The sequence below is a fragment of the Ovis aries genome, chromosome 9, assembly GCF_016772045.2.
Source record: "Ovis aries strain OAR_USU_Benz2616 breed Rambouillet chromosome 9, ARS-UI_Ramb_v3.0, whole genome shotgun sequence".
Lineage (NCBI taxonomy): Eukaryota > Metazoa > Chordata > Mammalia > Artiodactyla > Bovidae > Ovis > Ovis aries.
This window is the reverse complement of record NC_056062.1, coordinates 21,025,757-21,050,410: the sequence shown is the minus strand read 5'-3', so window position 1 is coordinate 21,050,410 and position 24,654 is coordinate 21,025,757. Positions and strand designations below refer to the sequence as shown.

At 53.9% G+C, this 24,654-nt stretch overlaps 1 protein-coding gene across 10 annotated transcripts in view; it reads right to left on the bottom strand.

The window, feature by feature from the left end:
- Positions 1 to 216: 216 nt before the first annotated feature.
- ST3GAL1 (ST3 beta-galactoside alpha-2,3-sialyltransferase 1) overlaps positions 217 to 24,654 on the bottom strand; it is an 89,985-nt gene continuing 65,547 nt past the window's right edge. For 9 of the 10 annotated variants that reach the window (XM_042254068.1, XM_060419993.1, XM_060419992.1 and 6 more), the window contains 6 exons: positions 18,472 to 19,376; positions 11,683 to 11,879; positions 10,529 to 10,708; positions 9,344 to 9,389; positions 7,320 to 7,439; positions 217 to 4,605 (listed from right to left, as the gene is read on the bottom strand). In XM_042254068.1, the coding sequence (XP_042110002.1) occupies positions 4,432 to 4,605; positions 7,320 to 7,439; positions 9,344 to 9,389; positions 10,529 to 10,708; positions 11,683 to 11,879; positions 18,472 to 18,771 (1,017 nt within the window). In that variant the 5' untranslated portion in view covers positions 18,772 to 19,376 and the 3' untranslated portion in view covers positions 217 to 4,431. Of the gene's footprint in view, positions 4,606 to 7,319; positions 7,474 to 9,343; positions 9,390 to 10,528; positions 10,709 to 11,682; positions 11,880 to 18,471; positions 19,377 to 24,654 lie in introns of those variants that run through there. The other variant, XM_060419996.1, reaches the window with a different exon arrangement.

The window sequence follows — 24,654 nt, the reverse complement described above, 5'->3', positions numbered from 1 at the left end:
GAGGGCTTGGGTGACTGGCATTAGTCACACAGCAGGGAGAAGGCACAGTTGCATCTGAGCAGAGGCTAGCTCTTCATGTCCTGAGCCTCTGGGTACCTGGTCAGGATGAACACTAACCCCGGAGGTGTCTTTTAAGACTCAAAGCATCTCTTGCATGGAGACGTTGAGAGGCCGCAGCAAGACACGGCCCTTACAGAAAAACGACGGACACACCTGAACGATAAAATAGCTCTCTTTTATTCATTTTGATTTGGATCATTGGAAATATTCAACAATAAATTAAAAATTAAAAATAGAGCAGAGGCTGTGGAAAGCAGACTCTTGCCAACTTCATTCAAAAAAGCATCCAGATGAACACTCAGCTGCAAAGCACGGGAGCCAGGCAAGGAGGGGCGGACGAAGAAAGCAGACTTTAAAACACCACCAACCAACCCACCAACAGGACTGCAAAGAGGGAAAAAGTGCTCGGGGAACTTTGGCTTTGACACGAACTGGGTTAAGTGCTAGCGCGACGGTGCACCACGTCCATGCTACCGGGGCCCAGTGGGGGCTCCTGACACAGACCCGGGTTAAAGCTAGTGTCTGGACCAGGATATTGGGCGGGTGGGCGACGACGGCAGATCAGAAGCTGAGCAACAGGGTCAAATTCAACATAAGTACAGATCTCTGATGGGCTGGGAGGGAAACAGGAGGCTGGAGGCAGGCTTGGAGGAAACGCGTTGCTTTGGGTAAGGACAGACTGTGTGATGCCACCTTGCCTGGTAGCCGTCCATCACCCTCTTCTGTGCACAGGTGTCATGTACCCACCCACGGCCCCCCAGGGGGGCTCAAAACACAGTAGCCCAGACCCCACAAGAGGATGACCAGCCGATGGCCTGTGGCCAACCCTGCCACAAACCAGATGTCCCTGATGGACGCAGTGACAGCCCCCAGCTTTTTGGAGGGGTGAGAACAGTTGCAGGTCCTGATGGCGCGTGGCCGGAGCCCCAGCCATCTCTGGCTTCCCTGGAGAAAGCACTTCCGACCACAACCATGTGAGGGAGGGTGAGCTGTTCTCAGTCTTCCACTTTTTCTCTGGGTTCAGGCTGCCTTGAAGGCAACAGCTGAAGCAAACATCACAGTGCTCAGCGTTCTGTGACTCCATTCCACCCTGGACCCAGAGGCCCAGTTTGCATCGAGGTAGGTTTGCCCTCTCCCTGGCCCTTCTGGCCACAGCCGAGCCTTGGGGGGGCGGTCTCCTGTGAACCTGCCCCCAACTCCCACCCACCATAGTAATCACCTGCCCACCCCTCGTTGCCTGGCTTCTCCCTTTTATGTCCTATTTCCTTAGATCTGGCTTCTCCCACTAATCCCAGCTTAGGTGATTTTCTGGACAATACCTGATGAAGCTGGGGTTTCCAAATGCATCCATTCAAGAACTTTCGTCTCTGCCCCAGATCACTACCCTCTCGCCCTCCTTTCTTCTCCTTCCCGTGGGTGAGGCCGGGGGCTCCAGGAGATGTGGCTACAGGCGTAGATTTTGCTCCAGCACCAGAGAGCAGCTTCCTGGTTCCCTGGGGGAGCTAGAAGGCTAGGGTGTTTGTTGACATCTTTCTCTCTCATTAGCCCGGCTTCTTTAGCTTCAGGCTCAGCACTGATTACTGCAGCAGGAATGCCTCTAATGCTTGCCCGGGGCTAGTCTCCAAGGAGCTCTGTCTGCGGAATGGGCAGAGCCCTGGGCTGGTATGCTGGGCCCCAAGCAGAGCCTCCCTTTGTGGGTGCTTCTCACTCTCTGGCTGGGGGCCAACCCCCCGTGGAAACATTCTTGTCCAGGTCTCAGCCACTCTTACCCCAGGTATGGGCCCCGCTGGTTTAAGGCAATGGTGTGTTAATCCTGGCCACAGTGGCTGGCTGGATTCGCTTAGGTGGCCATTGGTAAGCCCAGGAGACAGACACAAAGCCGTGTCTGCCCCAGCTGTGGGAAAAACGCGAAGCTATCGCCTCCACTGGAAGAAGGGAGTGAGAAGGCAGAGGTCACAGCTTGCCTCAGGCCCCCGTGGCGGCCTGAGAACGAAGCCGGGTGGTGAGAGGCTTGTAGTCAGAAGCTTACACTGACTACGGTTCTCAGAGGGGCTGGGGAAGCCCACCTCTAGGTGGCCTAATAGGGACCCAATAACACCCTCTTTTAGCTCGAGATCTATTTCACAGTTGGTTCACTTGTGCAGTCCCTTCCCTTCTCTGGCCTTGCTTTGCTCATCTGCAAAAGGGGACCCGAGGACTGAAAGGCATGTCACAATGAACAGCCTGGTGGCGGGGAGAGACGGGGTGGAGGCCAGGTGGCAGCGATTCAGCCAACCCACACACCCAGCAGAGTTCCTCACGTCAAGGACTGCCATGACGTCTAGCCTCAGGATTTATGCTGGGAATCGTGACCTCACAGCAATTGACAAGCATTTGTCAGTCAAAAGGATCTTCGGTTTTGGAGGATTTTAACGCTGGAACATTTTTGTTTGTTTGTTTGTTTGCTTGCTTTTTTTTTTTCTTTTTTTTGAAAAAAGACTTTCTGGATTCTGAATCTTTGAGAATCAAAGAAAAACTGGACCCTGTCCCCAGGCAAACCTTTAGGGGAAGAACCAGCAGGGTGTGTGACTTCTAGGGACACTTGTAAATGACTGATACCCGCTGTGGACCCTCCCTGTTGGCAGAGGGAGACGAGGAGGCGGAGAGCAGGGCTTGCAGAGGGCTGCGTGGCGTGGTGGGGCGGGACCCCTGGCCTCTGAGAGTGGCATCCTTCATCCTCCTCCAGCCCACGGTCACACCTTCTCAAGGCACCCATGGCCCTTCAGGGAATGCCCTCGACAGCAAGAAATTTCTCTTTTTTTGATCAAATGTCAGTGCGTGCATGCTAAGTCGCTTCAGTCACGTCCGACTCTTTGCAACCCTATGGACTGTAGCCTGCCAGGCCCCTCTGTCCATGGGGATTCTCTAGGTGAGAAGACTGGAGCAGGTTGCCATTTCCTCCTCCAGGGGAACCTTCCCAACCCAGGGATCAAACTCACATCTCTTACGTCCCCTTCATTTGCAGGCGGGTTCTTTACCACAAGCGCCACCTGGGACTGAGTCTATTCTCACCTAGCCCCAAGGAGATTCTTAGCCTGAGACTGAATCTAAGCCCACAGTGAGGAAGACGAAAGTGGGGCTGGAAGAGAAGGAGATACATAGCATCCGGCAAACCTACCAACCCGACACCCCAGGGTCTGCCCACCAGCAAGCCCTCAAGCCCTAAACACCCCAGTACCCCACGTCTGAAGATTTCTACAAAACTGGCTCTGAGCGCCCACACCTCAGTTGCCTGCCGAAGCGAGCATAACCGAGTTACAAAGTGCAGGCGATGTCAGTTGAATTTAAAAGACAAAACAATAAATAATTAGGAAGGCTGACGAGGAAGAAAGAGCAGCTGGGACATGAAGGATGAGGTATGACTTCTCGCCTCTGACGGTCACGTTTCTAGGATGTCCTCACACAGGTGGCCAGGGGGGATCTGACCCAGGGGGCAACTGCTGGCTGATGCCCCGTCTCCGCCACAAAGCTCTGGAAGGTTATGGGCACCAAATCCAATAGTCTATGAAAACAAGAATGTATGATCCATGGCTGACGGGCCTCTGGATGGAGCCTAGCTCCAACTGAGCGTTCTTGCAGCTCAGACACTGGCTCCGGAAACTAGAACGCTCTCCCCAGCTACAGACCAAGGGGAGTGCGCTGCTGGGGTCTCTCCTTCCCCAAGTTGGGGCTTTTGCCACATTTCAGTCAATGCATGCGTTTCTCCCCCCAGTACCAAGGCACATGGAAGCACGCAGACCCGTGCTCAGCCGTCATGATAACCACAGAGATCAGTTACTTGAGGAAACTTGGGAAAAAGACATCTCCTGGGCATTTAGAGTCTCTGAAGACCTTCAGGGCAGGGACCCCTCCTGGCCACAGGTCAATGATCTTTGGGCAGAAAGGGGAGGTGGGGTGGCTCTCCTGGAGGTCATCTTCACCCAGAAACTTCCCAGCAAGAATCAGAGTGTTGGCCCCAGACCCCTCGGCAGCGTAGTCTCTGTGCTTCCCCCCGGGAGACCATCCTCTCCTCTAGAACATGGGACTCCTTGGATGGGGCCTCTCCAGAGTCTTCCCGCCTCCCCCAGCCCAGAAGAGCACTGGGGTGGCGGGGGGGGAGCGGTTTCTCCCCTCCCGAGACTGGTTCTGAGACTTGCTCTGCAGCCCTGGCAGGGGTCGGCGACCTTGCTGAGTAGATGCTGCCAAATGTTGGGGTGCAAGAGGCTGTGAGGGGCACCCGGGCACACCCCTGAGGCTGGCCCTCGAAGTTCCTGGAGAAGAACAGCGCCAGTGAGAAGCTGGGGCCGGATGTGAAGTCGCACGTGGCACGCCTGTCCTCAGCCCTTCGCAGCGTCATCTGCCCTTGAAGATCCGGATTTTGTTGATGGACGCCAAGGTGGCCGTCACGTTGGACTCGAAGTCCCCATCATGCACCCCAGTCTTCCGGAAAGCCCCCGCCGACGGGTTGTTTTCCCAGTAGTGGTGCCAGTTCCCTTTGCTGTCCGCCCCGAAGCCGTACAAGTCCACCTGCCGGAGGCAAAGCAAAGGCGAGAGCCGGTCAATGGGGAAAACAGCCTCCAGGAGCCTCCAGGAGCCTCCAGGAGCCTCCAGGAGCCTCCAGGAGCCTCCAGGAGCCTCCAGGAGCCGGGAACTCCTGGGAGCTCAAGGTAGCAAAGGCAAATTGAGTCAAAGGCAAGTCCAAGGCCAGAAGGCATAATAATGGAAGCCTATTGCTTGTCTGTGCCTGCTGGGTCCACCTCCAGGGAGGTACAACCTCTTCTCCAAGGACTGAAGAGCAGAACTTCAAAGTCCAGCAGTCCGCCCCAGGCCCCAGTTCTGCCTTCGGCTGGTATAACCTGTGAATGCCAAACCACTTCTTTGAGCCTCACTTTCCTCATCTGGGAAACGGGGCCAAGAGTGACGACCGTGGAGAGGTGGGTATGATCCACCAAGAAAAGGTACCTATCCTTTTCTTCCCCTGGGCTGATATTCACCTGGTCCAGAGGTCCTCACTGTCTGGTGCGTGGGTGGGGGTAGGCTTCTTACATGTGACAAGCATTTACTGAGCCTTTATTTTGTGTCAAGTGTGCATTAAACCCGTCAGAGTTCAGGGGGATGCTGGAGAAATTAGGGATGAGGGAGTTAGGTCTCAGTCCTCGGAGCTGCTGCTGCTTCTTTTTTTTAATCAATATATAATCATATCTTTATCAACATGCCCTTGCCAGGATGAGTACTGTTTTAGAGGAAAAAAAAAATTGTCTACTTAGACAAAAATATGTATTTTTGGTTATATGATTCCAGGATGTTTTCTTTTTCTCTAGCTTCTATGATCATATCACCATTTAATAAATTTAAACTAGGGTAAAAGACAAAATATATGAGAAAATTTTACTTATACATTATGCAATGTAAATCCTAACTTTTCTTCCCTCAAAACTCTCCACAAAAGTATTTTTAATTAATGTGCTTCTTGGAGAAACAAGTGTTAACACAAAATAATATATTTCATGATCAAATAAGGTAGGAAGTTTAATAGATGGTTATTTTTTTGCTTTTGTTCTGTTCGAAAATCAGCAGACTTATCCTGTAAAGGGTCGAATATTAAGTACTTTTTCATACCCTGTCTTTTAGAAACAAATCACAGTCCTGCCCATATTCGAGAGGAGGTGATGACAAAAAGGTGTAACAGTCCCCTTGAGCTGCTAACTTATGGCAGCCACCAACTGAGCCCTCAAGAGGGGCTGACGCCAGGGCTTCCCCACCGCCCCCTCCCCTGCCTCCCTGCACCGAGGAGGGCGCGGCGACTGGAGCAGGCAGAGAGCTTGTCCGACAAGGTGACCTTCTAACTGGGTCTTGGAAGATGAGTAGAAGATGACCAGGAAGGGTCTGGCATGCTAATTCGCTTTAGTCATGTCCGACTCTGATCCTACGGCTCCTAGCCCACCAGGCTTCTTTGTCAATAGGACTGTCCAGGCAAGAATCCTGGAGTGGGTTGCCATGCCCTCCTCCAGGGGTCCCAACCCAGGGATCGAACCCGTGTCTCTTACCTCTCCTTCACTGGCAGGTGGGTTCTTTAGCATTAGCATCACCTGGGAAACCCAAGGGACTGGGAAAGAGGCTTTCAGGGGGAGGAATAGCCATGTGGGATGCAGCGTGGCAGACAGATTCCAGGGGTGGGGGCCCGCCAGACCAGGAGACAGCTCTGTGCTGACTGCAGACTTTTCAGGAAACGCCAGCACGGCCCTGGCCACCCCAGGGCAGGAGGGAAGGGCACTCCTGAGGCAGAAGCCCATGTGCTCTGCGACCAGCAGACAGGAGGTGGGGGCTGCAGGGGGAGTCGAGAGGCAGATATGGTTTCTGGCAGGGACCCCAGGTTTCTGTGAAGGATGGGGGAGATGGTGACAGAGCACAGCTCCTACCTGCGATTTCCAGCTCTGAGCCGTGCAGGGGCAAGGACGGACCGTAGGTGACAAGAAGGGACACTGGGGGGCCTGCCTAAACCCGGGCCAGGGAGGAAGTTGGGGGGACTGTGGTCCCCTCCTGTTTCACTGCCCACAGGCAGTGAGCACCCCAGATCGCCGATGGAAACATGGGCACAGCCTGGCAGACAGCTAGGTGAGTCCATGATGGGGAAAGGCTGCTGCTGCTGCTGCTGCTGCTGCTAAGTCACGTCAGTCGTGTCCGACTCTGCGCGACCCCATAGACGGCAGCCCACCAGGCTCCCCTGTCCCTGGGATTCTCCAGGCAAGAACACTGGAGTGGGGTGCCACTGCCTTCTCCGGATGGGGAAAGGCATACTTGGCAGAATCACTGGTTCTCAGTCTTGGTGAGCAGAGGGACTCCTCGGTGCTGGGAGATCCCTTGGGTCCCTGGTCCCCAGCCAGCAGTTCCGGTGGAAGTGGGCTGTGGCCTGGGGTCTAGAATCTAGCTGCACAGATGATTCTAATGAGCAAACGAGATGGAAACCGAAGCCCCAGACAGCTCCCCCATTACAATCTGCTGCCTTATTCGGCCCCCAGGTCTGAGCTACCTGATGGGCCTGGCCCTGCCCAGGGAAGCTCCCACACCAGGAGAACACGGCTCCTTCCTGGAAGGTCCTATGGAGGAGACTGCAAGCCCCACCGTGGGGACAGGACCTGAGCTCCCAGAAAAGGCCTGGGGGTGGGGATGGAGGTCCTGACCGCAGGCCTCTCGCGGCCCCCTGGGGAACACGAGGCAGCGGGGGATGGGGTGCCTCCTACCTCATCACAGACGTGCAGTGAGAAGATAACCGACAGGATGCCGGTGGACGGGTACCGCCCGTGGCCCTGCAGCCAGCTGTCGAAGACGTACTTGATGAAGGCCGGGTGGTAAATCAGGATCTGCGGAGGGAAGGATGCGGCCCAGGGTGAGGGGCTGGGGGAGGACCCCAGGCACGCGTCAGGTGGCGCACGCTGCTGCGTCCACGGGGGACAGCAGTGCCCAGAGCTCATATCCCTACATGGGGGGTTGGGAGGGGTACGATCTAGTGGACAATATGGACCCTAACCTAAATCATGAAAGGCTGGGCTGGAGGAAGCACAAGCCTGAATCAAGATTGCAGGGGAAAATATCAATAACCTCAGATATGAAGAAGACACCACCCTTATGCTAGAAAGTGAAGAAGAACTAAAGAGCCTCTTGATGGAGGTGAAAGAGGAGAGTGAAAAAGCTGCCTTAAAACTCAACATTCAAAAAACCAAGATCATGGCATCCGGTCCCATCACTTCATGGCAAAAAGATAGGGAAACAATGGAAACAATTACAGGCTTTATTTTTGAGGGGTTCCAAAGTCACTGCAGATGGTGACTGCAGGCATGAAATTAAAAGATACTTGCTCCTTGGAATAAAAGCTATGACAAACCTAGACCACATTTTATAAAACAGAGACATTACTTTGCCAACAAAGGTCCGTATAGTCAAAGCTATGTTTTTTCCATTAGTCACGTATAGATATAAGAGTTGGACCATAAAGAAAGCTAAGCGCCGAAGAATTAATGCTTTTGAACTCGAACTGTGTTGGAGAAGACTCTTGAGAGTCCCTTGGACTGCAAAGAGATCAAACCAGTCCATCCTAGAGGAAATCAGCTGAAGCTCTAATACTTTGGCCACCTGATGCAAAGCACTGACTCACTGGAAAAGACCTGGATGCTGGGAAAGACTGAAGGCAGGAGGAGAAGGGGATGACGGAAGATGAGATGGTTGGATGGCATCACCAACTCAATAGACATGAGTTTGAGCAAGCTTGGGGAGTTGGTGATGGACAGGGAAGCCTGGAGTGCTACAGTCCATGGGGGTCGCAGAGGACTCACACTCACACGACTGAGTGACTGAGCTGAACTGAACCTAAATCACGGATGCACAGAGGATGCTGGAATAGAGGATGAGACCACAGAGAGAAAGAAAGCAGAGAAAGGTGAGGAAGGAATGGGTGAGAAGGCGGCATCTGAACAACAGTCAAGGAGGCCAGGAGCAGGACATGAGGCTGCAGGAGAAGGTTCCAAGGGAGCAGCATGGGCCTGGGACAAGGACACTGCTGGCACCCTGCAGGAAGACACCAAGCCACCTGTCTGGCCTGGCATGGGCCTGAATGACCTTCAGCCCCTAGAATGACCTCACATGCCAGCTGTCCCTCTCCTGTGTCACAGGTGGGGAAATCGAGGCTCAGAGACAATAAGTAACATGCTCAACGTCACATAGCCACCCCCGGGAGGACATCGGCACACAGCATCAGTGAACAAGCTGTGTGTCTCTGGGCAAGTTGCCTGGCCTCTCTGAACCTATCTCTTCATCTCCACGCAACACTTCACTTCCACCATCCCTTTGCCCTTTGCCCACATTTTACCCAACCCCACACCAGGGCCTACTGGGGAACACAGCGATACAGAGACAGGAGGTGAGGACTGGCTTTGAGATGCTCACACCATAGGGCAGTGGCTCTCAAACAGCGTCAGCATCCTTGGGGGGCTTGTAAAAACCCAGAGCTTCTGATTCAGCGGATCTGGGGCAGCCCAAGGATCTGCACTGGTGACAAGGGCTGGTCCAGGGTCCAGGTTTAAGGGAAACTTTCCAGGGCTCCTCTCTCTGCTCTCTAAGTGGGGGCCCACCCACTGCCGCCAACCCTGGGGGCCCAGGGGCTCTCTGCAGCCAGATGCGGGCAGAGTGGGGAGATGGCTCTCTCTGTCATCAGGCGGACCCTTGAAAGCGAGGCTGAGCTAGAGGGCAAGGCACCTGTGCTTTGACTCACCTTATTCTTTTTCACTTTGATCTTGGCGGGGACAGGAACGTAGGTACTGCAGGAGGAAAAGGCAGGTGCTTAGCATGGGGAGAGGGTCAGCTGCCTGGGCATCGGCTGGGGAGGAGAGGGCTGGAGATGCAGGTGGACCACGGGGAGGGGCGGGCGGGCCACCGGGAGAGGCGGGGGGCCACGGGGAGAGGCGGGCGGGCCACGGGGAGAAGCACTCTTCCACCAAGGGGCTCCACCTCCTGCAGTAGCCCATTATGGACACCAGAGGGCGATCGTGGCTAACTTGAGACCCTTCTGCGGAGGCCAAGCTGAGCCCTAGCTGATACAGCCCCTCCTCTGGCCAAGCCAGCTTCCCTCACTGCCCTGCACCCCGAATCCCTCGGGTTTCCTAACCAGGCCTCAGATAGGGAGGCTCTCAGCCATCTCGGCACTAAGCCCCTTTTCTTTTAGGCAGGAATGGGACCAAGTGCGAGCCTGGCCAAGCCTCCAGGTCTCCCTGGAGGACAGAGGTCATGAGGACTAGTGTGAGCTCAGCGAGACACGTGCCAAGCGGCCGGAACAAATCAGATGTGAACTAACTCGCCGATGGTCCAGGCAGGACCTGTGACTCACACCAGAGCCTACATGCTCCTCACCCAGTCTGCCTAGCAGCCGCTTTGACAGTGTGAGAGGCGGGGGGAGGGGGTGCTGTCATAATAGGGGAGCAGCACAGAGATGAGAAAGCTCAGCAGGGTCCACCTCCTGGGGGACTCGCAGGGTGATTGGGGAAGCAAGGGCAACCCACTCCAGTCTTCTTGCCTGGAGAATCCCCTGGACAGAGGAGCCTGGCGGGTTACAGACCACGGGGTCGCCGAGAGTAGGACACGACTGAGCAACTAACACTTTCACTTTTCACTTTGGGGAAGCAAACCCGAGAGGTCTATTGTGTTGTGGCTGGGGAGTCATGAGCAGGAGGAAGGCCAGAGCTCGGGGCATCGGGGTGATGGGAGGAGGGGTACGGGAAGAGCCGGAGGCAGCCTGGGAGCGGGGCTCTGCTGTCTAGGAGAGCCTGTCTCGGGAGGCAGGACAGCACGAGTGTGGCTGTAGCGGGTGGAGCCCCCACCACGGCAGGGGGCTCAGAGGCCCTCACTCAGCAAGGAGGAGCAGTGACCCCCTCCGCCGTGCAGACGCCTCAAGGGGACTTACTGGGAGATGGTGCCCGTGGTGGTGGCACTGATTACCCACTCCAGATCGACAGTCTTGAAGGGGACCAGGACCATGCTGACGTTCTCTGCCAGCTCCCTGAAGCTCTCCGGGTACACGAGGTGGTGGGTGGTCTTCCTCCCGACGTCGGCCTCAAACCCTGCAGTGGGGGCCTTGTTCATCCTGGGGGGAGAGGGGAGAGATGACAGGTATCATGTCACCATCAAAGGTGACTTAGAGGGTCAGCTTTAGCTCAGAGAGGCTGTGCTGTGTCTCACCTTCCTCATCTGTAGAATGGGCACAGGGAGGGCATAGGTCAGATGCTTTAGCTACTTTTTTCTCACGGATGATCTCAGGTGAGCCTAACCATCCCCACCACCAACAGCTGACTCTGTCCCGGTGCAGCGATGTACCTCATTGACCTTTAACGATAACTGGTATATGTATTTTATGGTCCTAATTTTATGGCCAAACTAATCTGAGCATAAAGAATTTATCCCAGAACATAAGAGCTACCCAGTGGCGGCCTTGAACTCAGGGCCTGTCAACCCTAAATCTGACTCTCTCCCCCTCACCACAGACATTCCCACTGGACACCAGTACACTGAGGCTCCCCGAGGCCAGGTGAGTGGTCTAAAGACATAAAGTCAGAGTCCACAGACATGGGGGACAGTTCTAGAAGGGGTCTGAGGATGGCTGCCTGAGTTTCTCATGCTGGGCACTGGTGCCCCGGGTCTGGCGCCTGGTGTTGGGGTGACGAGAAACCCAGGAGAGAGGTTGGCATCTTCCTGGAACATTCATTTTACTTGGAGACAGGGAAACCTATGTTTGCATTAGAAGCATAGGTTACATTATGGCCTGGATGGCCAAGCAGGGACGGACTGCAAAGATGAAACAAGAATCTCGTTAGTCTAGGCCTCCAGCCAGGCCGCTCCAGGCCGAGTTCCTGCCCACTGGGTGCTTCTCTCTGGGTTCAGAGAGGCCTTGCTGATTCATCCCCATCCTGCAATGCACATGGGGAAACTGAGGCCCTGGGGAAGTCTGGACTCCCCGACTGGAGTCCTGACCTCCTGACCCTGAGCCATGACGCCTGCTGCAGCTCCAGGGGCCCAGGTGGGGGCGGCGGGGTGGGCCAGGGGGCGAGGGCCCGCACTCACCTGAGCACAAAGTCGTGACTGTCTATCTGAGGCCCGTACCAGGACTCCCTCAGGTTGCCCGAGTTGCCCACGACGGCGCAGCGCCGGCAGCCCACGGAGCCCTTCTCCAGCAGGGGGTCCACGTCCCCGGGCACCACCTGGAACAGCTCCTTGATGGTGTCGTTCAGGTTATTAGGCTGCTTCTCCCGCTGGAGCTTCTGTGGGCAGAGGACGCGGGACGCAAGTCAGCCAGGCTGGACTCCGAGCTCCTCGGGGCTGGTGACCTGGCTCCTCCCGAGGCTCCTGGAGACAGAGCTCCACCTCCCCCACAGGAGCCACTCGGGGAGACAGGAAGGCCAGAGATCACTCATTCAGTCTACAAATGCTTCCTGAGCACCTGCTATGCTTGGTGGGTAAAGAATGTGCCTGAATGCAGGAGACCCAGGTTCAATCCCTGGGTCGGGAAGATCCCCTGGAGAAGGGCATGGCAACCCACTCCAGCAGTCTTGCCTGGAGAATCCCAAGGACAGAGGCTACAGTCCATAGAGTCACAAAGAGCGGACACAACTGAGCGAATGACACTTTCACTGTCATGAATGTGGTGCAGCTCCGGCCTCTTGAGACCGGGTGGTATGAGTGAGGCACCTGAAGAAAGGCCAGGTGACCCTTCGTGCCTGCCTCCCCTGCCTCGGCTCTGCTCCCCATCCTACCACTCGGCAGCCTCAGCCCAGGACCACTGGGGTCTGTCCAGACCTAAGAATCAGCGCTTCGCGGGATGCATCAAGGAGCTATTGTCTGCTTAACAAATTATTTTCATGTCCACACCCAAGGTCAACTACCCTGGGAATTCCCTGACCCCCAGGCGCGGGCAAACACTGGGTTTATCCTGAGGGCGACCAGCCACCTGGTTGGCCCAGGGTTAAGGAGTTTCCCTGACTTTTAATAATCTGCCTGCCAATGCAGGATACATGGGTTAGATCCCTGACCCAGGAAGATCCCCTGCAGGAGGAAATGGCAACCCACTCCAGCCTTCTTGCCGGGAGAATCCCACAGACAGAGGAGCCTGGCGGGCTACAGCCCACGGGGTCAGACACAGCTGAGCACTAGCACTGGGGGCTGGGCTCTCAGGGACGAACGTGGGGCGAGTGGGTACCCGTCTTGAGGCCCCCTCTGCCCACCCACGTCCGCCCACCACCTCTTGGGGAGCCTGGCCACACTGCACGGTGACCACACGCTGACACAGACCACTCCCCCATCAGAGTGAAACCTGGAGCGGTCTCCTAAGAAGCATCGCATCTCCCACATCACCAGGTCACGGTGCTGTCAATTCAGCACAAGGAAGGAGGGTCTGAGTCCGCTGAGCACGTGTCCCGAATCCAAAGGGGAATTTGAAGCCAGGCTTTTATAAGCCCACCTTAATGTGTCTCCCCCAACACCACCCCTGTCTCAGAGCCCTGGAACCTCGCCCTGTGGAAAGCCCAGTCCCTGGGGCTGGGTTGGGGGAGGTGGCTGTGGGGTGAGTCCCACCTGTCTCACCAGCCTCAAAGACAGGGGAGGGGTTGCTGGAGAGAAAGGTGAGGTTAGCTGTTGCTCTGGCCACTGTCTAGGAAATCAGGGATGGGGGATGGTGTGGGGAGGTCCCCGGGCACCTGGTCACCACCTGGGATGGGAGGAGCCAGCATCCACAACAGGAGGCACAGCGGGAGACCCGGAGGGTGCTGTAGGTAAGGCCACCGAGCATCTCGTCTAGCCTAAGACACGGCACATGCGTGCGGAGCCGTGCGCAGTGACGTCAGGACCACGGGCACTGGCCTACTGTGAACATCACACAGGATGGTGAACATCACACAGGATGGTAATCATGAAAAGAAAAAGGGAAACTAACAAATGCTGGTGAGGGCCTGGAGGATCCGGAGCCCTCGGGCTTGCTGGGGGGAGCGTAAAATAGTGTAGCCACACTGGCAAACTGCTTGGCAGTTTCTCCGCGATTCCCTCGCCAAGTATTAAAAAGAGCTGATCAGGGACCTCCCTGGTGATTCAGTGGTAAGGACTCGGCGCTTGCACTGCTGAGGGTCCAGGTGCAATCCCTAGTCAGGGAATTTAAGGTCCCACAAGCCGCGACCAAGAAAAGGAGAAAGAAACCTGAAATCGGGGTCCTGAACGAGGTCACTTGTGTTCAGAGCGGCATTGCTCACAATAGACAGAAGGTGGAGACAACCCCAGGGTCCACTGACAACGAATGAATAAATCAAATGTGGAGCATCCATGCAATGGGACATCACTCAGTCATTAAAGAGAAAACAGAAAGAAAAAGGACATTTCAATATCCAGTACCAAGGGGTGAATTTTCAAGCACATATGCTAAGTGTTATTTCACTGACTTACTTGCCAGACACAGAAGGACATATTTGTATGATTCCACTTACAGGAGATGAAGTCACCAGATTCATCAAGACAGAAAGTAGAATGGCGGTTGCCTGGGGGGATGAGAGGGGCGGTATGGGGTTTCGCTGGGGTGATGAAAGTGCCAGGTATGGGTAGTAGTGATGGTCACCCAACATCATGGATGCATTTACTGTCACTGAATTGCACACTTATAAAGAGTTAGGATGATAAACATGGTGTGTACGTGGTGATGGTTTAGTCACTCAGTTGTGTCTGACTCTTTGTGATCCCACGGACAGCAGCCCACCAGGCACCTCTGTCCATGGAATTCTCTAGGCAAGAATACTGGAGTGGGTTGCCATGCCCTCTTCCAGGGGATCTTCCTGACCCAGGGATCAAAGCCAAGTCTCTTGAGTCTCCTCCATTGGCAGGTGGATTCTTTACCACTGCCCATCTGGAGAGCCCATGTGATGTCTATTCTATCACAAGAAGACAAAAAGCACATCCAGATCAAACACTTGCTCCTATAGGACCTCCTGGGGCAGCTCCAGGCTCCTGAATACATGGTCACCTGGGGATCTCGCTAACATGCAAGATCTGGGCACCAGATTCGGCACTTCTTACAGGCTCTCAGGCGATGCTGCTGCTTGTGAAGTGGGGACCACACTCTGACAACCCCTGGGATTGAAAACCACAGCCAAGCTCCCCACCAGGAAGGGCCCGGACGTCATGAGGATGCACCCAAGACCAGAGAGAGTCCTCGGGGAGCATGACGCTGCATGCTGGGCTAAGGAGCCACGTGGCATTCTTTCATCCAGCGCTCAGTAGTTAGTTACTGAGCGCCTCCTACGTGACACACATGCCTGCTTTGTCTCAAGGGACCCAGAGTTTGAAGGCTCAGAGCTGGCACCCGTGTTGGGAGGACAGCCTTTCGTTGTCCCATTCACCTATTAGTGACTCACTCCTTGATTCATTTTAAAAAGCTGTTGTTCAGTCACTCAGTCATGTAACCCCAAGGACTGCAGCATGCCAGGCTTCCCTGTCCTTCACCATCTCCCAGAGCCTGCTCAAACTCATGTCTATGCAGTCAGTGATGCCATCCAACCATCTTGTCCTCTATTGCTCCCTTCTCCTCCTCCTGCCTTCAATCTTTCCCAGCATCAGGGTCTTTTTCAATGAGTTGGCTCTTCTCATCAGATGGCCAAAGTATTGGAGTTTCAGCATCGGTCCTTCTAAGGAATGATCAGGGTTGATTTCCTTTAGGATTGACTGCTTTTAAAGAGTAAGTTTATTTTAAAAGGCAATCTCATATCTCTGCCACACGTGAAAGCCAAGAGTTACTTGGCAGAAGTAAAAAAGTAATTATCCAATATGATGAAAACAAAATCACCTTATTCACTTCCAGCTCCATCCTGTTGCTTGCCCAGGCAAGCCGCCCTGTCTTCACTATTAATAGAACTGAGACGGGCAGGTGTTAAAAGGCTGCATCACGAAACAAGGAGGCACATGTAACCCTTGCAACTTCAAAGATGGAAAGAGAATTAAAGCAGGGATGACTTCCTCCAACCCATGCCTGACGCGATGCTCTTAAAGGCCCTGCCCCTGTATCACCAGGAATCACACCCCTGGGCCCCAGCTCACACTCCAGGAATCTTGGCTCTGTTCCCGACCTTCATTGGCAGGAGAGAAAACTGAGGTCCAGAGATGGAAAGATTCAGGCCAGTGGGGGAGGGCAGAGCGGGTAGAACTGGGGGCAGTGGGGGATCTAGCTGTGTTTCTGGGGATGAGCACCCTAAAGCGTCCCCTCACTGGCCTGGGGAGCTGAGGCCGGTCACACCCTGCTGCGTCCATCCTCCATGGGAAAGGACCTCCTGATTTCTCTGTCTTCTGGAAATGACAATGCAAAGTCCCAGAGGGCTGCTGACAAGCACACAGGAGAGAGTGGGGCAGAGGTTCAAAGTCGCCTCCTCCCCTTCTCCTGACTAGTTTCCAAGGACTGTAGTGTATTTCCCCGTCTGCAGTCAGGGCTCAACCAGGGCCTGCCCGCTGCTGGTAGGGCTCGTGTCCTAGGGCAGAGCCTGGAGGCAGAAACTGAGACAGCCAGCGTGACCTTGATATGAAGGACGTGGGGGATTTTGTGATCCCCAAGGCACCTGGGCTGTCAGCTTCCAGCCCCTAAAGCCTCCATCCCTGGTCCAGCCTCCCTGCCCTCGCTCCCATGTGGGTCTGGAGAGGCCGCAGTGGGCAAGAAGGCAGAAAACAACGGTACCTGGGGGCAGACGGCACAGCCCCAGGCCTGGCTTTGTACTGACTGCCCGGTGACCTCAGTCAAGTCCTTCACCTCGACCTGGAGACAGGAGAAGAGGCAGCAGACCAGAGGGGAGGAGCAGTCTAGGCCCAGCCCCTCTGACTGACGCGTCCAGCACCTTCCGTGGTTGGCCCCCTGCCAGACCCCAGCCTGCAGGGCATTTTCTGCCAGGCCGGGCTCTGTGTTCAGCATCCTAGATCTGGATTAGTCCTGGATGCCTGGGGGCATTTAGGCAGTGCTATGGTGCCTCCCGGGAGCTCTCAGGATGGTTTTGATTCCAGTATTCTGTGTCTCTGCCTGGAGGGACAGAAGTGCTTGTCAGATGTGGTGTCCCGACTCTTTATTCAAAACATGTGGTCTGTGTGTTGTCAAGGAGCCCAGAAGCTCGAAAGGCCTGCTCCTTTCTGTTGATTTCTATTGGTGAGGCCTCTTCTCGCTTCTCCTCCTCCCCTGCAAAGTCCCTACCAAGTGGCTACCAGAGGCTAAACTCCAGCAAAGAAGGACTGCAGACAAGCACTGGGGTAGGGATTAAAATAAAATGGATAAGATGTTAAACAGCCATGTGAGAAAATATTCAGCCTTCGTACATGCTGAAAAAAATGCGAAGTCATTACCCCTTGCCCATTAAAGCAGCGCAAATAACTAAAAATGTTAAAACCTAATGTTTGCAGTGTTATAGCGAAACGTAGTGAGGAGACTATTATGACTTCAATCCGAAACTCAGCAAGATGAAGTTCCTCAGAATCATTCTTGATATAATATAGGAAATTAAGAGCAAAAGTCAGGGACCCTGGGTGCCTACCACCCATCACTCAGTCTTGTGACTGTCCATTTTCCCTTCTCTCCCACCATCCCTAGAAAGGGAAAGCTCTTTTTTCCATCTAAATATATTGGCATCTACTAGATGCTCAATACATCTTGAATGACTGGGTACTTTTCACTCTCCTTCAATCCATTTTGCATTTGACAACCAGAGTGACTTTTCAAACAACTAGGTCAGACCATGGACCTCTCCTGATTAAAACTCTTGAAGTTTTCTGCTGCACTTAGACACAAATGCCACCCTCTTCGCTTTGGGTCTTGCCTGCTCCCAGACCTCCTCTAGAGGCAGCACCCCCCGCTCACGGCCACACATAGCTCCTCTACTCACCTCCCCCACCCCCCAAGACACCAAGCTGATGCGGCCCCAGGGCTCTTGCACCTGCTGTCCCTGTGACCTACCGCACTTTCTCCTGATCCTTCCACAGCCTGTTTCCTCTCTGCCTTTAGTCTCCACTCAAGTCCTGGCTCCTCAGAGACCTTCCCATTGACCCCATTTGTAGAGGCTTCTGCCCCAAGCTCCTCCCTATCACAAACCCCTTTGTTCCTCCTCCGAGCACTTCTATCTGAGCCTATCTTGTTTGTTTGTTATCATCTCTCTCTGCCAGAATATAACTGCATGAGAGGAGGATTCTGTCTTTTTTGCTTCTCAGTAATAGTTAAATAGTGGCCTCTAAACAGATATGTCCAAGTCCTGACCCCTGGAACCTGTAAATGGGACTTTATTTGGAAAAACAATCTTCTCAGATGTAGTTTGGAATTCGAGATGAGGTCCTCTTGAATACAGAGTAGGCCCTAAGCTCAGTGACAGGTGTTCTTACAGAAGAAGGAAGACAGGTGCTCAAGACACAGAGAAGGGGTCTGTGTGAAGACGGAGGCAGAGACCGGAGGGATGTGTGTACAAGCCAAGGAATTTGCAGCGACCAGCGACCCTCAGAAGCAGGGAGAGAGGTGTGAGATGGAGTGTCTGAGAGCCTCTAGAAGAACCAACCCTGCTGATCTCAACCTTGATCTCAGACTCTGCCTCCAGAAACAAGATGGAACCCACGTCTACAGCTTCAAGCCACCTTCTACGTCACCGGTTTCCGGCAGACACCGGAAACGCCTACAGAACCCTCGGCTCTGATTTACATAGAGTGGATTCTCAATGCATAGATGCTGAATGAATGAATGACTAATATTCCGAATCTCACCAAGCGCCTGGCAGGGCCCCAAGTGCACGCCAGGGACTGAGCGTATGGCCGTCAGGAGCCTCCACCCCGCCTCCCACGAGACCCACCCACAGCCCCGGTTCTCACCAGCCACCAGTTGTAGGTGTCTTCCTCCAGGAGCGCGTTCTTGGCCGTCAGCAGGGGCTGCATGGACCGGTTGAACCGCTCGTCGAACCAGGAGGAGACCCTGCGTTGCCCGATGCAGCGAGCACAGGTACAGGGCCTGTTGGAATACATGAGCTTCTTGAAGTTCTCCGAGAGCTCGTGGACCATCTGCTTGGGGAACCAGGTGGTGGCCAGCATGGTGTGAGAATAGCTCAGGAAGAAGGAGGTGAGGAAGATGAACAGGAGGAGGAGCGTGAGCACCTTGAGAGTTCTTTTCCTCATGGTCGCCTTTTCTGCCTTCCTGAGGGGGCGGGGCAGGGATGGGCTGGAGGAGACCAGGCCTAACTGGGGAAGAACTCCCAAGAAAGAGCCCAGAGATGGAGGCTCAGTCGCAGGGCAGGACAAGACAGGGACGGCCAGGGAGATTTAGAGCCTCCTGACGGCCACGTCTGCAGGCTGAGGGCCACCAGGCTGTGCCGGACATCACCCGCAATACTCAGAGGCTAAGTGGACCACTCGTGGTGGGTTGGCTCTGCTGGCGTGCAATTTGTTTTTTCAAGAAATAAAGTGGCCTGTTTCATCAGCAATCTTCAAACAGCCGATAACGTCTCTTGATGAAGCTTTAATCAAAACTTAATAACCGTGATTTCCTTTCCCATCCAAGGGGGTGGCGGGATAATTAATCCTTGTGACAGTCCAGGGTCCCTCGGAGGTGAAGACGTCGCAGGAAAGGCCGCGGGGCGGGACAGAGGGAAGCTGTTTCTGCCACCGCCCTCTAGAAAGGATGGTGCGTGACAATCCTTAATTAGAACTGGGTCTTGCCCATGCTGTCACCAGAGATGTGGTGGGGAAGCAGCTGGCTTGATGAAGGCACTGGGGGCTGTCATCTACACAGAGAAAGAGGAAGAAAACAGGATGAATGCCTAGTCCCTTCTTTTCTCTCTCCACTTCCTCCATTTCTGCTCTGTTGCGACACCACCGATATGGCAGGTGACAATTTTTTAACCTTTTGAGCTTCAGTGCGTGCATGTGTACAGTGGGATGTTAATGCCTATTGTGCAAGGTTGCCAAGAGACACGGAAGGTGTCCCCCAACATCTTCCCTGCAGCCAGAACCCAGTACATTGAAGCACTCAACCAAAGTTTGTGAAATGAGTTAATAATGCATGTACAGTGCTGGGCACACAGAGCTTGCTGGGCACACAGAGCTTGCTGAGCACAAGCTACTTTCTCTCTCCTTCACTCCCTCTTGGATTCTGAAGTTCAACAACAACCAAAATGCTACTCTTAGAGGGTAGCCCAGACTTCTTCCTGGCCCAGGTTCAAGTACTGGTTTACCAGCTGAATGGTTTGGGACAATTTATTCAACCTTCCTGACCCTCAGTTTTCCCTTCTGTAAAATGGGACAATAATACCTCCACTTATGGGATGGGCCATGAAGATAAGACACAAGAGATTCAGGCTCGATCCCTGGGTCGGAAAGATCCTCTGGAGAAGGAAATGGCAACCGACTCCAGTATTCTTGCCTGGAAAATTCCATGGACAAGAGCAGCCTGGCAGGCTACAGTCCACAGGGTCACAAAGAGTCAGACATGACTGCACACACACACACACACACACACACACACACACACACACACACACACTTTCCTTTGCCATTTTCTGTGTATGAATGGATATTCTTGGATGAGCCACTAAGAGCCAGAGAGGATGGTGCATTTATGCATATCTAATTCCTCAACTAACAAAGTATGTTGTCACCCAGATAGGGGTCTCCCAAGTTATCCAAAGAAGAAACTGAGATTCAAAGAGATTAAGTGGCTTTGCCCAAGGTCATGGGGAGAGGAAGAAGTGAGATCTGAGTCTGGATCCCAGACCTTCTGAGTCCATGCACCTGGAGGGGCTGGGGTACCAAGAACAGGGCAGGAGTGTGCCTTGGATGGACACCCTGTCCGTTAATTGGGCCCCAGATGACCATACTTGGAGGGATACAGAGAAAGCTGGGAGCCATTTATTCAGAGAAAGCACACCGGGACGCCTTAGAGACTCATAACACAAGTCCCCACACCTCCCTGGCTTTTGGGCTCCTGCACAGCACAGCTGTGGTCACACCTCTGCACTTGAACCTGACTCCCCTTGGTCCTTGCTGAGCATATGCCCCTGTCTCTATCCATCTGATCAATTACCTTCGCCATCCCAACGTGTAGGCTGTCAACCAGCTGGATTTCCGCCCCCCCCCCCACCCCACACCCCCAGGGAAGTGACAGTGAAAGGAAGATTGATTACTTTCTGGTAGAAAGAATCTGGGGCAGTTCAAAAATCAGATTAAATCCACAGCGCTGTCCTGGAGATAGCCAGGGGACAAGACGTGTTGTTTCTACTGCTTCCTCGAGCCCTCAGCCCAGGGGGCAAGGTCTCCCCATTTGCCTTCTGCTCCACTTTGTACCTGTCGTCACAGCGTGACTTATATGGAGAACCTAGTGGTGTGCAAAGCCGTCCCTTCCAGCCATCCCCTGCTCCTCCGTCCAGCAACCAGCTCTGTCATCTGAGTCAGATTAACCTGCTTATCCTCAAGGGCGGGCTCTGATTTAACTTGGCAGGCAGAGGGTTCCCACCCCTCCTATTGCAGTAATTGGTCTAGGGATGGGCACTCAGCCTAATTCATCTGGAGCGAAACTCCTGACTTTTGCAGAGGAGGGGGGAAAGAGACGTTCTTCGGCTTTGGCCAGTTTGCTGCTTGGATGTGAGGTCTGGAGTTGTACCAGACACTTAGCTCCCTCACTGGAAAAGGCGATCGGTGTTAAGTCCCTACTTGATCATGGCTGCCACCCTCCCTGGGCCTTGACTTTTCAGTGACATCGGAGAATAAATCCCCTTTATTGTGTAAAGCAGACTGCTTGTAACTTGAAGCAACATGACTGATCCACAGGTCACAGTTGTTCCGGCCTCGGCACCCAGCCTGGCCGTCCCTACCATCCAGAAAATCCACCCCACCCTGCTTGGCTCCCTTGACTCTGGGAGGGAGGTCTGCCCACGCCTGGCCCGAGCGGGGGCCTCTCCTGTGCTGCATCCCGGCTCCTCTCTGCCTGTGCTGTGTGCTTGTCTGTCTCCTCCCTGAGCTGGGCGATCGTGAGGATGGACACTCAGTCCCACTCATTGTCCTGGCCCTGACATCGGGAACCCACAGGGTGTAAAGGGACGCAGACGTAGATGAAGGGAAAGAGCCACTGAGTCAGAGGAGAGAGCTGGCCCAAAAAGCACAGGCTGAGTCGGAAGACTGCGATTCTCACCAGGCTGCTCAACCCCATTCGCTGTGTGAGTGTGAACAAGCGCCCGACCCTCTCTCAACCACCCCTTCAACTGGAAAACGGAGCTGACAACACAGATTCTGCCCACTTCTTGAGGCTATCAACCAAGGTACGATCTATCCAACTGATTCACTCAATGCGTATTTGCCAGGGCACTGCGCTGTGCCAGGCTTTGGGCTGGGTGGCAGGGATCCATCATGAAAGATTCTAAAGTGGGAACTTCCCAGGTACCTGCAAGGCCCCAGCACCTCTGAGAGAGAGGATGCTGGTGTCCTGGGATCCAAGAGGGGCATGCATGTGGGTGGGGAAGAGGGTGAGCGAGATTCAGAAGCCAGGATCAAGACTGAGTGTCTCTGAGCAACATGGAGACTCACTGGAGGGTCTGACTCACAAGGTCTCATTACATTTGTCCTTGTAATGAGCAGAGCCCATGATGCTCTTATGAACTCTGTATCCTTATGCCAAGGGCATCAGTTCACTGCAACAGATAATTACTGAACCATGTTGATCAAATACAACTGTGAATGAGAAGCTAGGTCCCTTACAATGTCCCAGCTCCACGAGAGGTATTAACATTCTACCCTGATGCTGGAGGGAGGGGGCAGTGAGCGTTGGGACAGAGGGCAAGGCCCAGCTGCAGAGGCAGGGGGGACCGTGACACCCTCCTCCCATCCATTCATCTGGTACATCCTGGTAGCTGCATCTCCGAGGCCAGGGTGCTGGTTCTAAACCCACCTACCAGCAGACCCTTCCAGGCTGGTACCCTCAAAAGCCCTGGAACAAAACTGCCATGGAAAAGTAGGAACAGCCCTCCCCCCGCCCTCCTCCCCTCCACCTTCTCCCCTGCCCCAGGGAAGAAACAAAGAATGCGTGACTGTCTGTTCTCTATTAAGTGAGGCAGCCTGCAACACACGGGGAACGCCAGCCAGAGCCCCTGAGATGGGACCGAGGCCAAGGCGCCACGGGCCAAAGATCTCCCAGAGCCAAGTGCACAGCAAGGAAGGCTGGCTACGCCTCCCCTAACAAGGACGAGGAGAAGGAAGGGGAGGCGGACCCAGCTCCCAGTGCTGTCTGCAGAGACGCAGTCATGTCTCAGCCACGGACAGGAGTTCTGGGGGACGCACGGAGAGGTGCACAGAAAAAGATGGATAATTTGGAACGGTGGCTCAGAGGGTAAAGCGTCTGCCTGCCATGCGGGAGGCCCAGAGTTGATCCCCGGGTTGGGAAAATCCCCTGGAGAAGGAAATGCAACCCTCTCCAGTATTCTTGGCTAGAGAATCCCAAGGACAGAGGAGCCTGGTGGGCTACAGTCTATAAGGTCGCGAAGAGTTGGACATGACTGATGAACTTCACTGGGGGATGCACAGAGGAGGTGTGTGTCACGGTCCTACAGGGTCACCCCTCAAAGTTGACACAAGTCAGTGCCCCTTCAAGAACTCAGAAAGGATTCCCTGAAGGAGGGTCCCTAATGAAGCTACCCTCCCCTCCTTCACCCCCAACAATAGGGAGATAGTGGTGATTACCAGCCACTAAGAGAAGAACTGCTTCCATTACTTGGCAAACCAAATGAATGGATAGATTGGGTTTGTGAATGTTTGGTTAATGCCTGCTAAACTTCCCGCTTGGGAAGATCCCCTGGAGGAGGGCATGGCAACCCACTCCAGTATTCTTGTCTGGAGAATCCCATGAGCCAAGGAGTCTGGTGGGCTTCAGTCCATGGGGTCACAAAGAGTCAGACTCAAGTGAGTGACTAAGTACAAACTACACGGCAGCTCTCACAAGGCTGCGATGTCATACTAGCTCTCTGCATAGCCTCCTGCCCTATGTTGGCTGGTGAAGTGACCAAGTGAACACTAGGTTTCTGGTAATATTCACACTTCTGATAAGGAGTGTCCTCCATGGGATTCTCAAGTCAACTGGGTGAAATAAGCCAAAGGAGCCACAGGATCCCGAAGTCAGACACAACTTAGACACAACATCAGACATGTTTCCCTGAAATGAGAAACCGAGGTTCAGAGAAGGCATGTGACTCGTCCAAGGTCATACAGCGAGATGCCAGCAAAGCCGGCACTTTGCTCCAGGCTCCTACCTCCTGCTGGGCTGTCCTCCTAAACACAGCTAACTGTTCTACTTCATCGGGACCTGCCCTCATGGCCCTCATTTCTTTTCTTGTCATTTCTGTGGGTTTCAAATCTGTCGTGTTTCTGACTTCCTGAGATGGATACTACCTTGTCCATCCTCTCTTCCGCTGTGTCCACTCCGTTTAAATTATATACTACATTTATTTCAGTTACTGTAGTTTTTTCAGTTTTAGAATTGCCACCTGAGCAATATTTTAAATAAGTTCCAATCTTCAGGTGAAAATCTGCACCTTGTCGCCTGTCTGCCTGCAATGATCCATCACGGTTATTTTAAAACCATGCCTTGCCCTGGTGACATCTGGAGGAGATGAGGGGCTTTTTCTGTTGTCTGTTTTCTCTCCTTCTCTCTCTTTGGTCATTTGGTTCTGTCTCCCAGCATGCCTGGTTAACAGTGGACAGAGCGCAGGCCGGAAGTGTAGCAGCTGAGGACAAGGCGGGCCTTAGACAGGAAGGAGTCTGTTTGTCCCTGGAGGCAGGCAGAGCACAGACACACGCCCCCTGTCCCAGCTGGTGACCAGACAACGAGGCCGCACAGTCTTCATGACGACTAGTTTTTTGGCTTGCCCTTACTTATAAGGAATAGCCTTTCTTCTTTAAAGAAAAGTATCTTATTCCTTTATTTTTGGCTATGCTAGGTCTATGCTTTGTTTTGATAGGCTCTTCTCTAGCTGTGGGCTCCCCTGGCGGCTCAGACGGTGAGTCTGCCTGCAGTTCGGG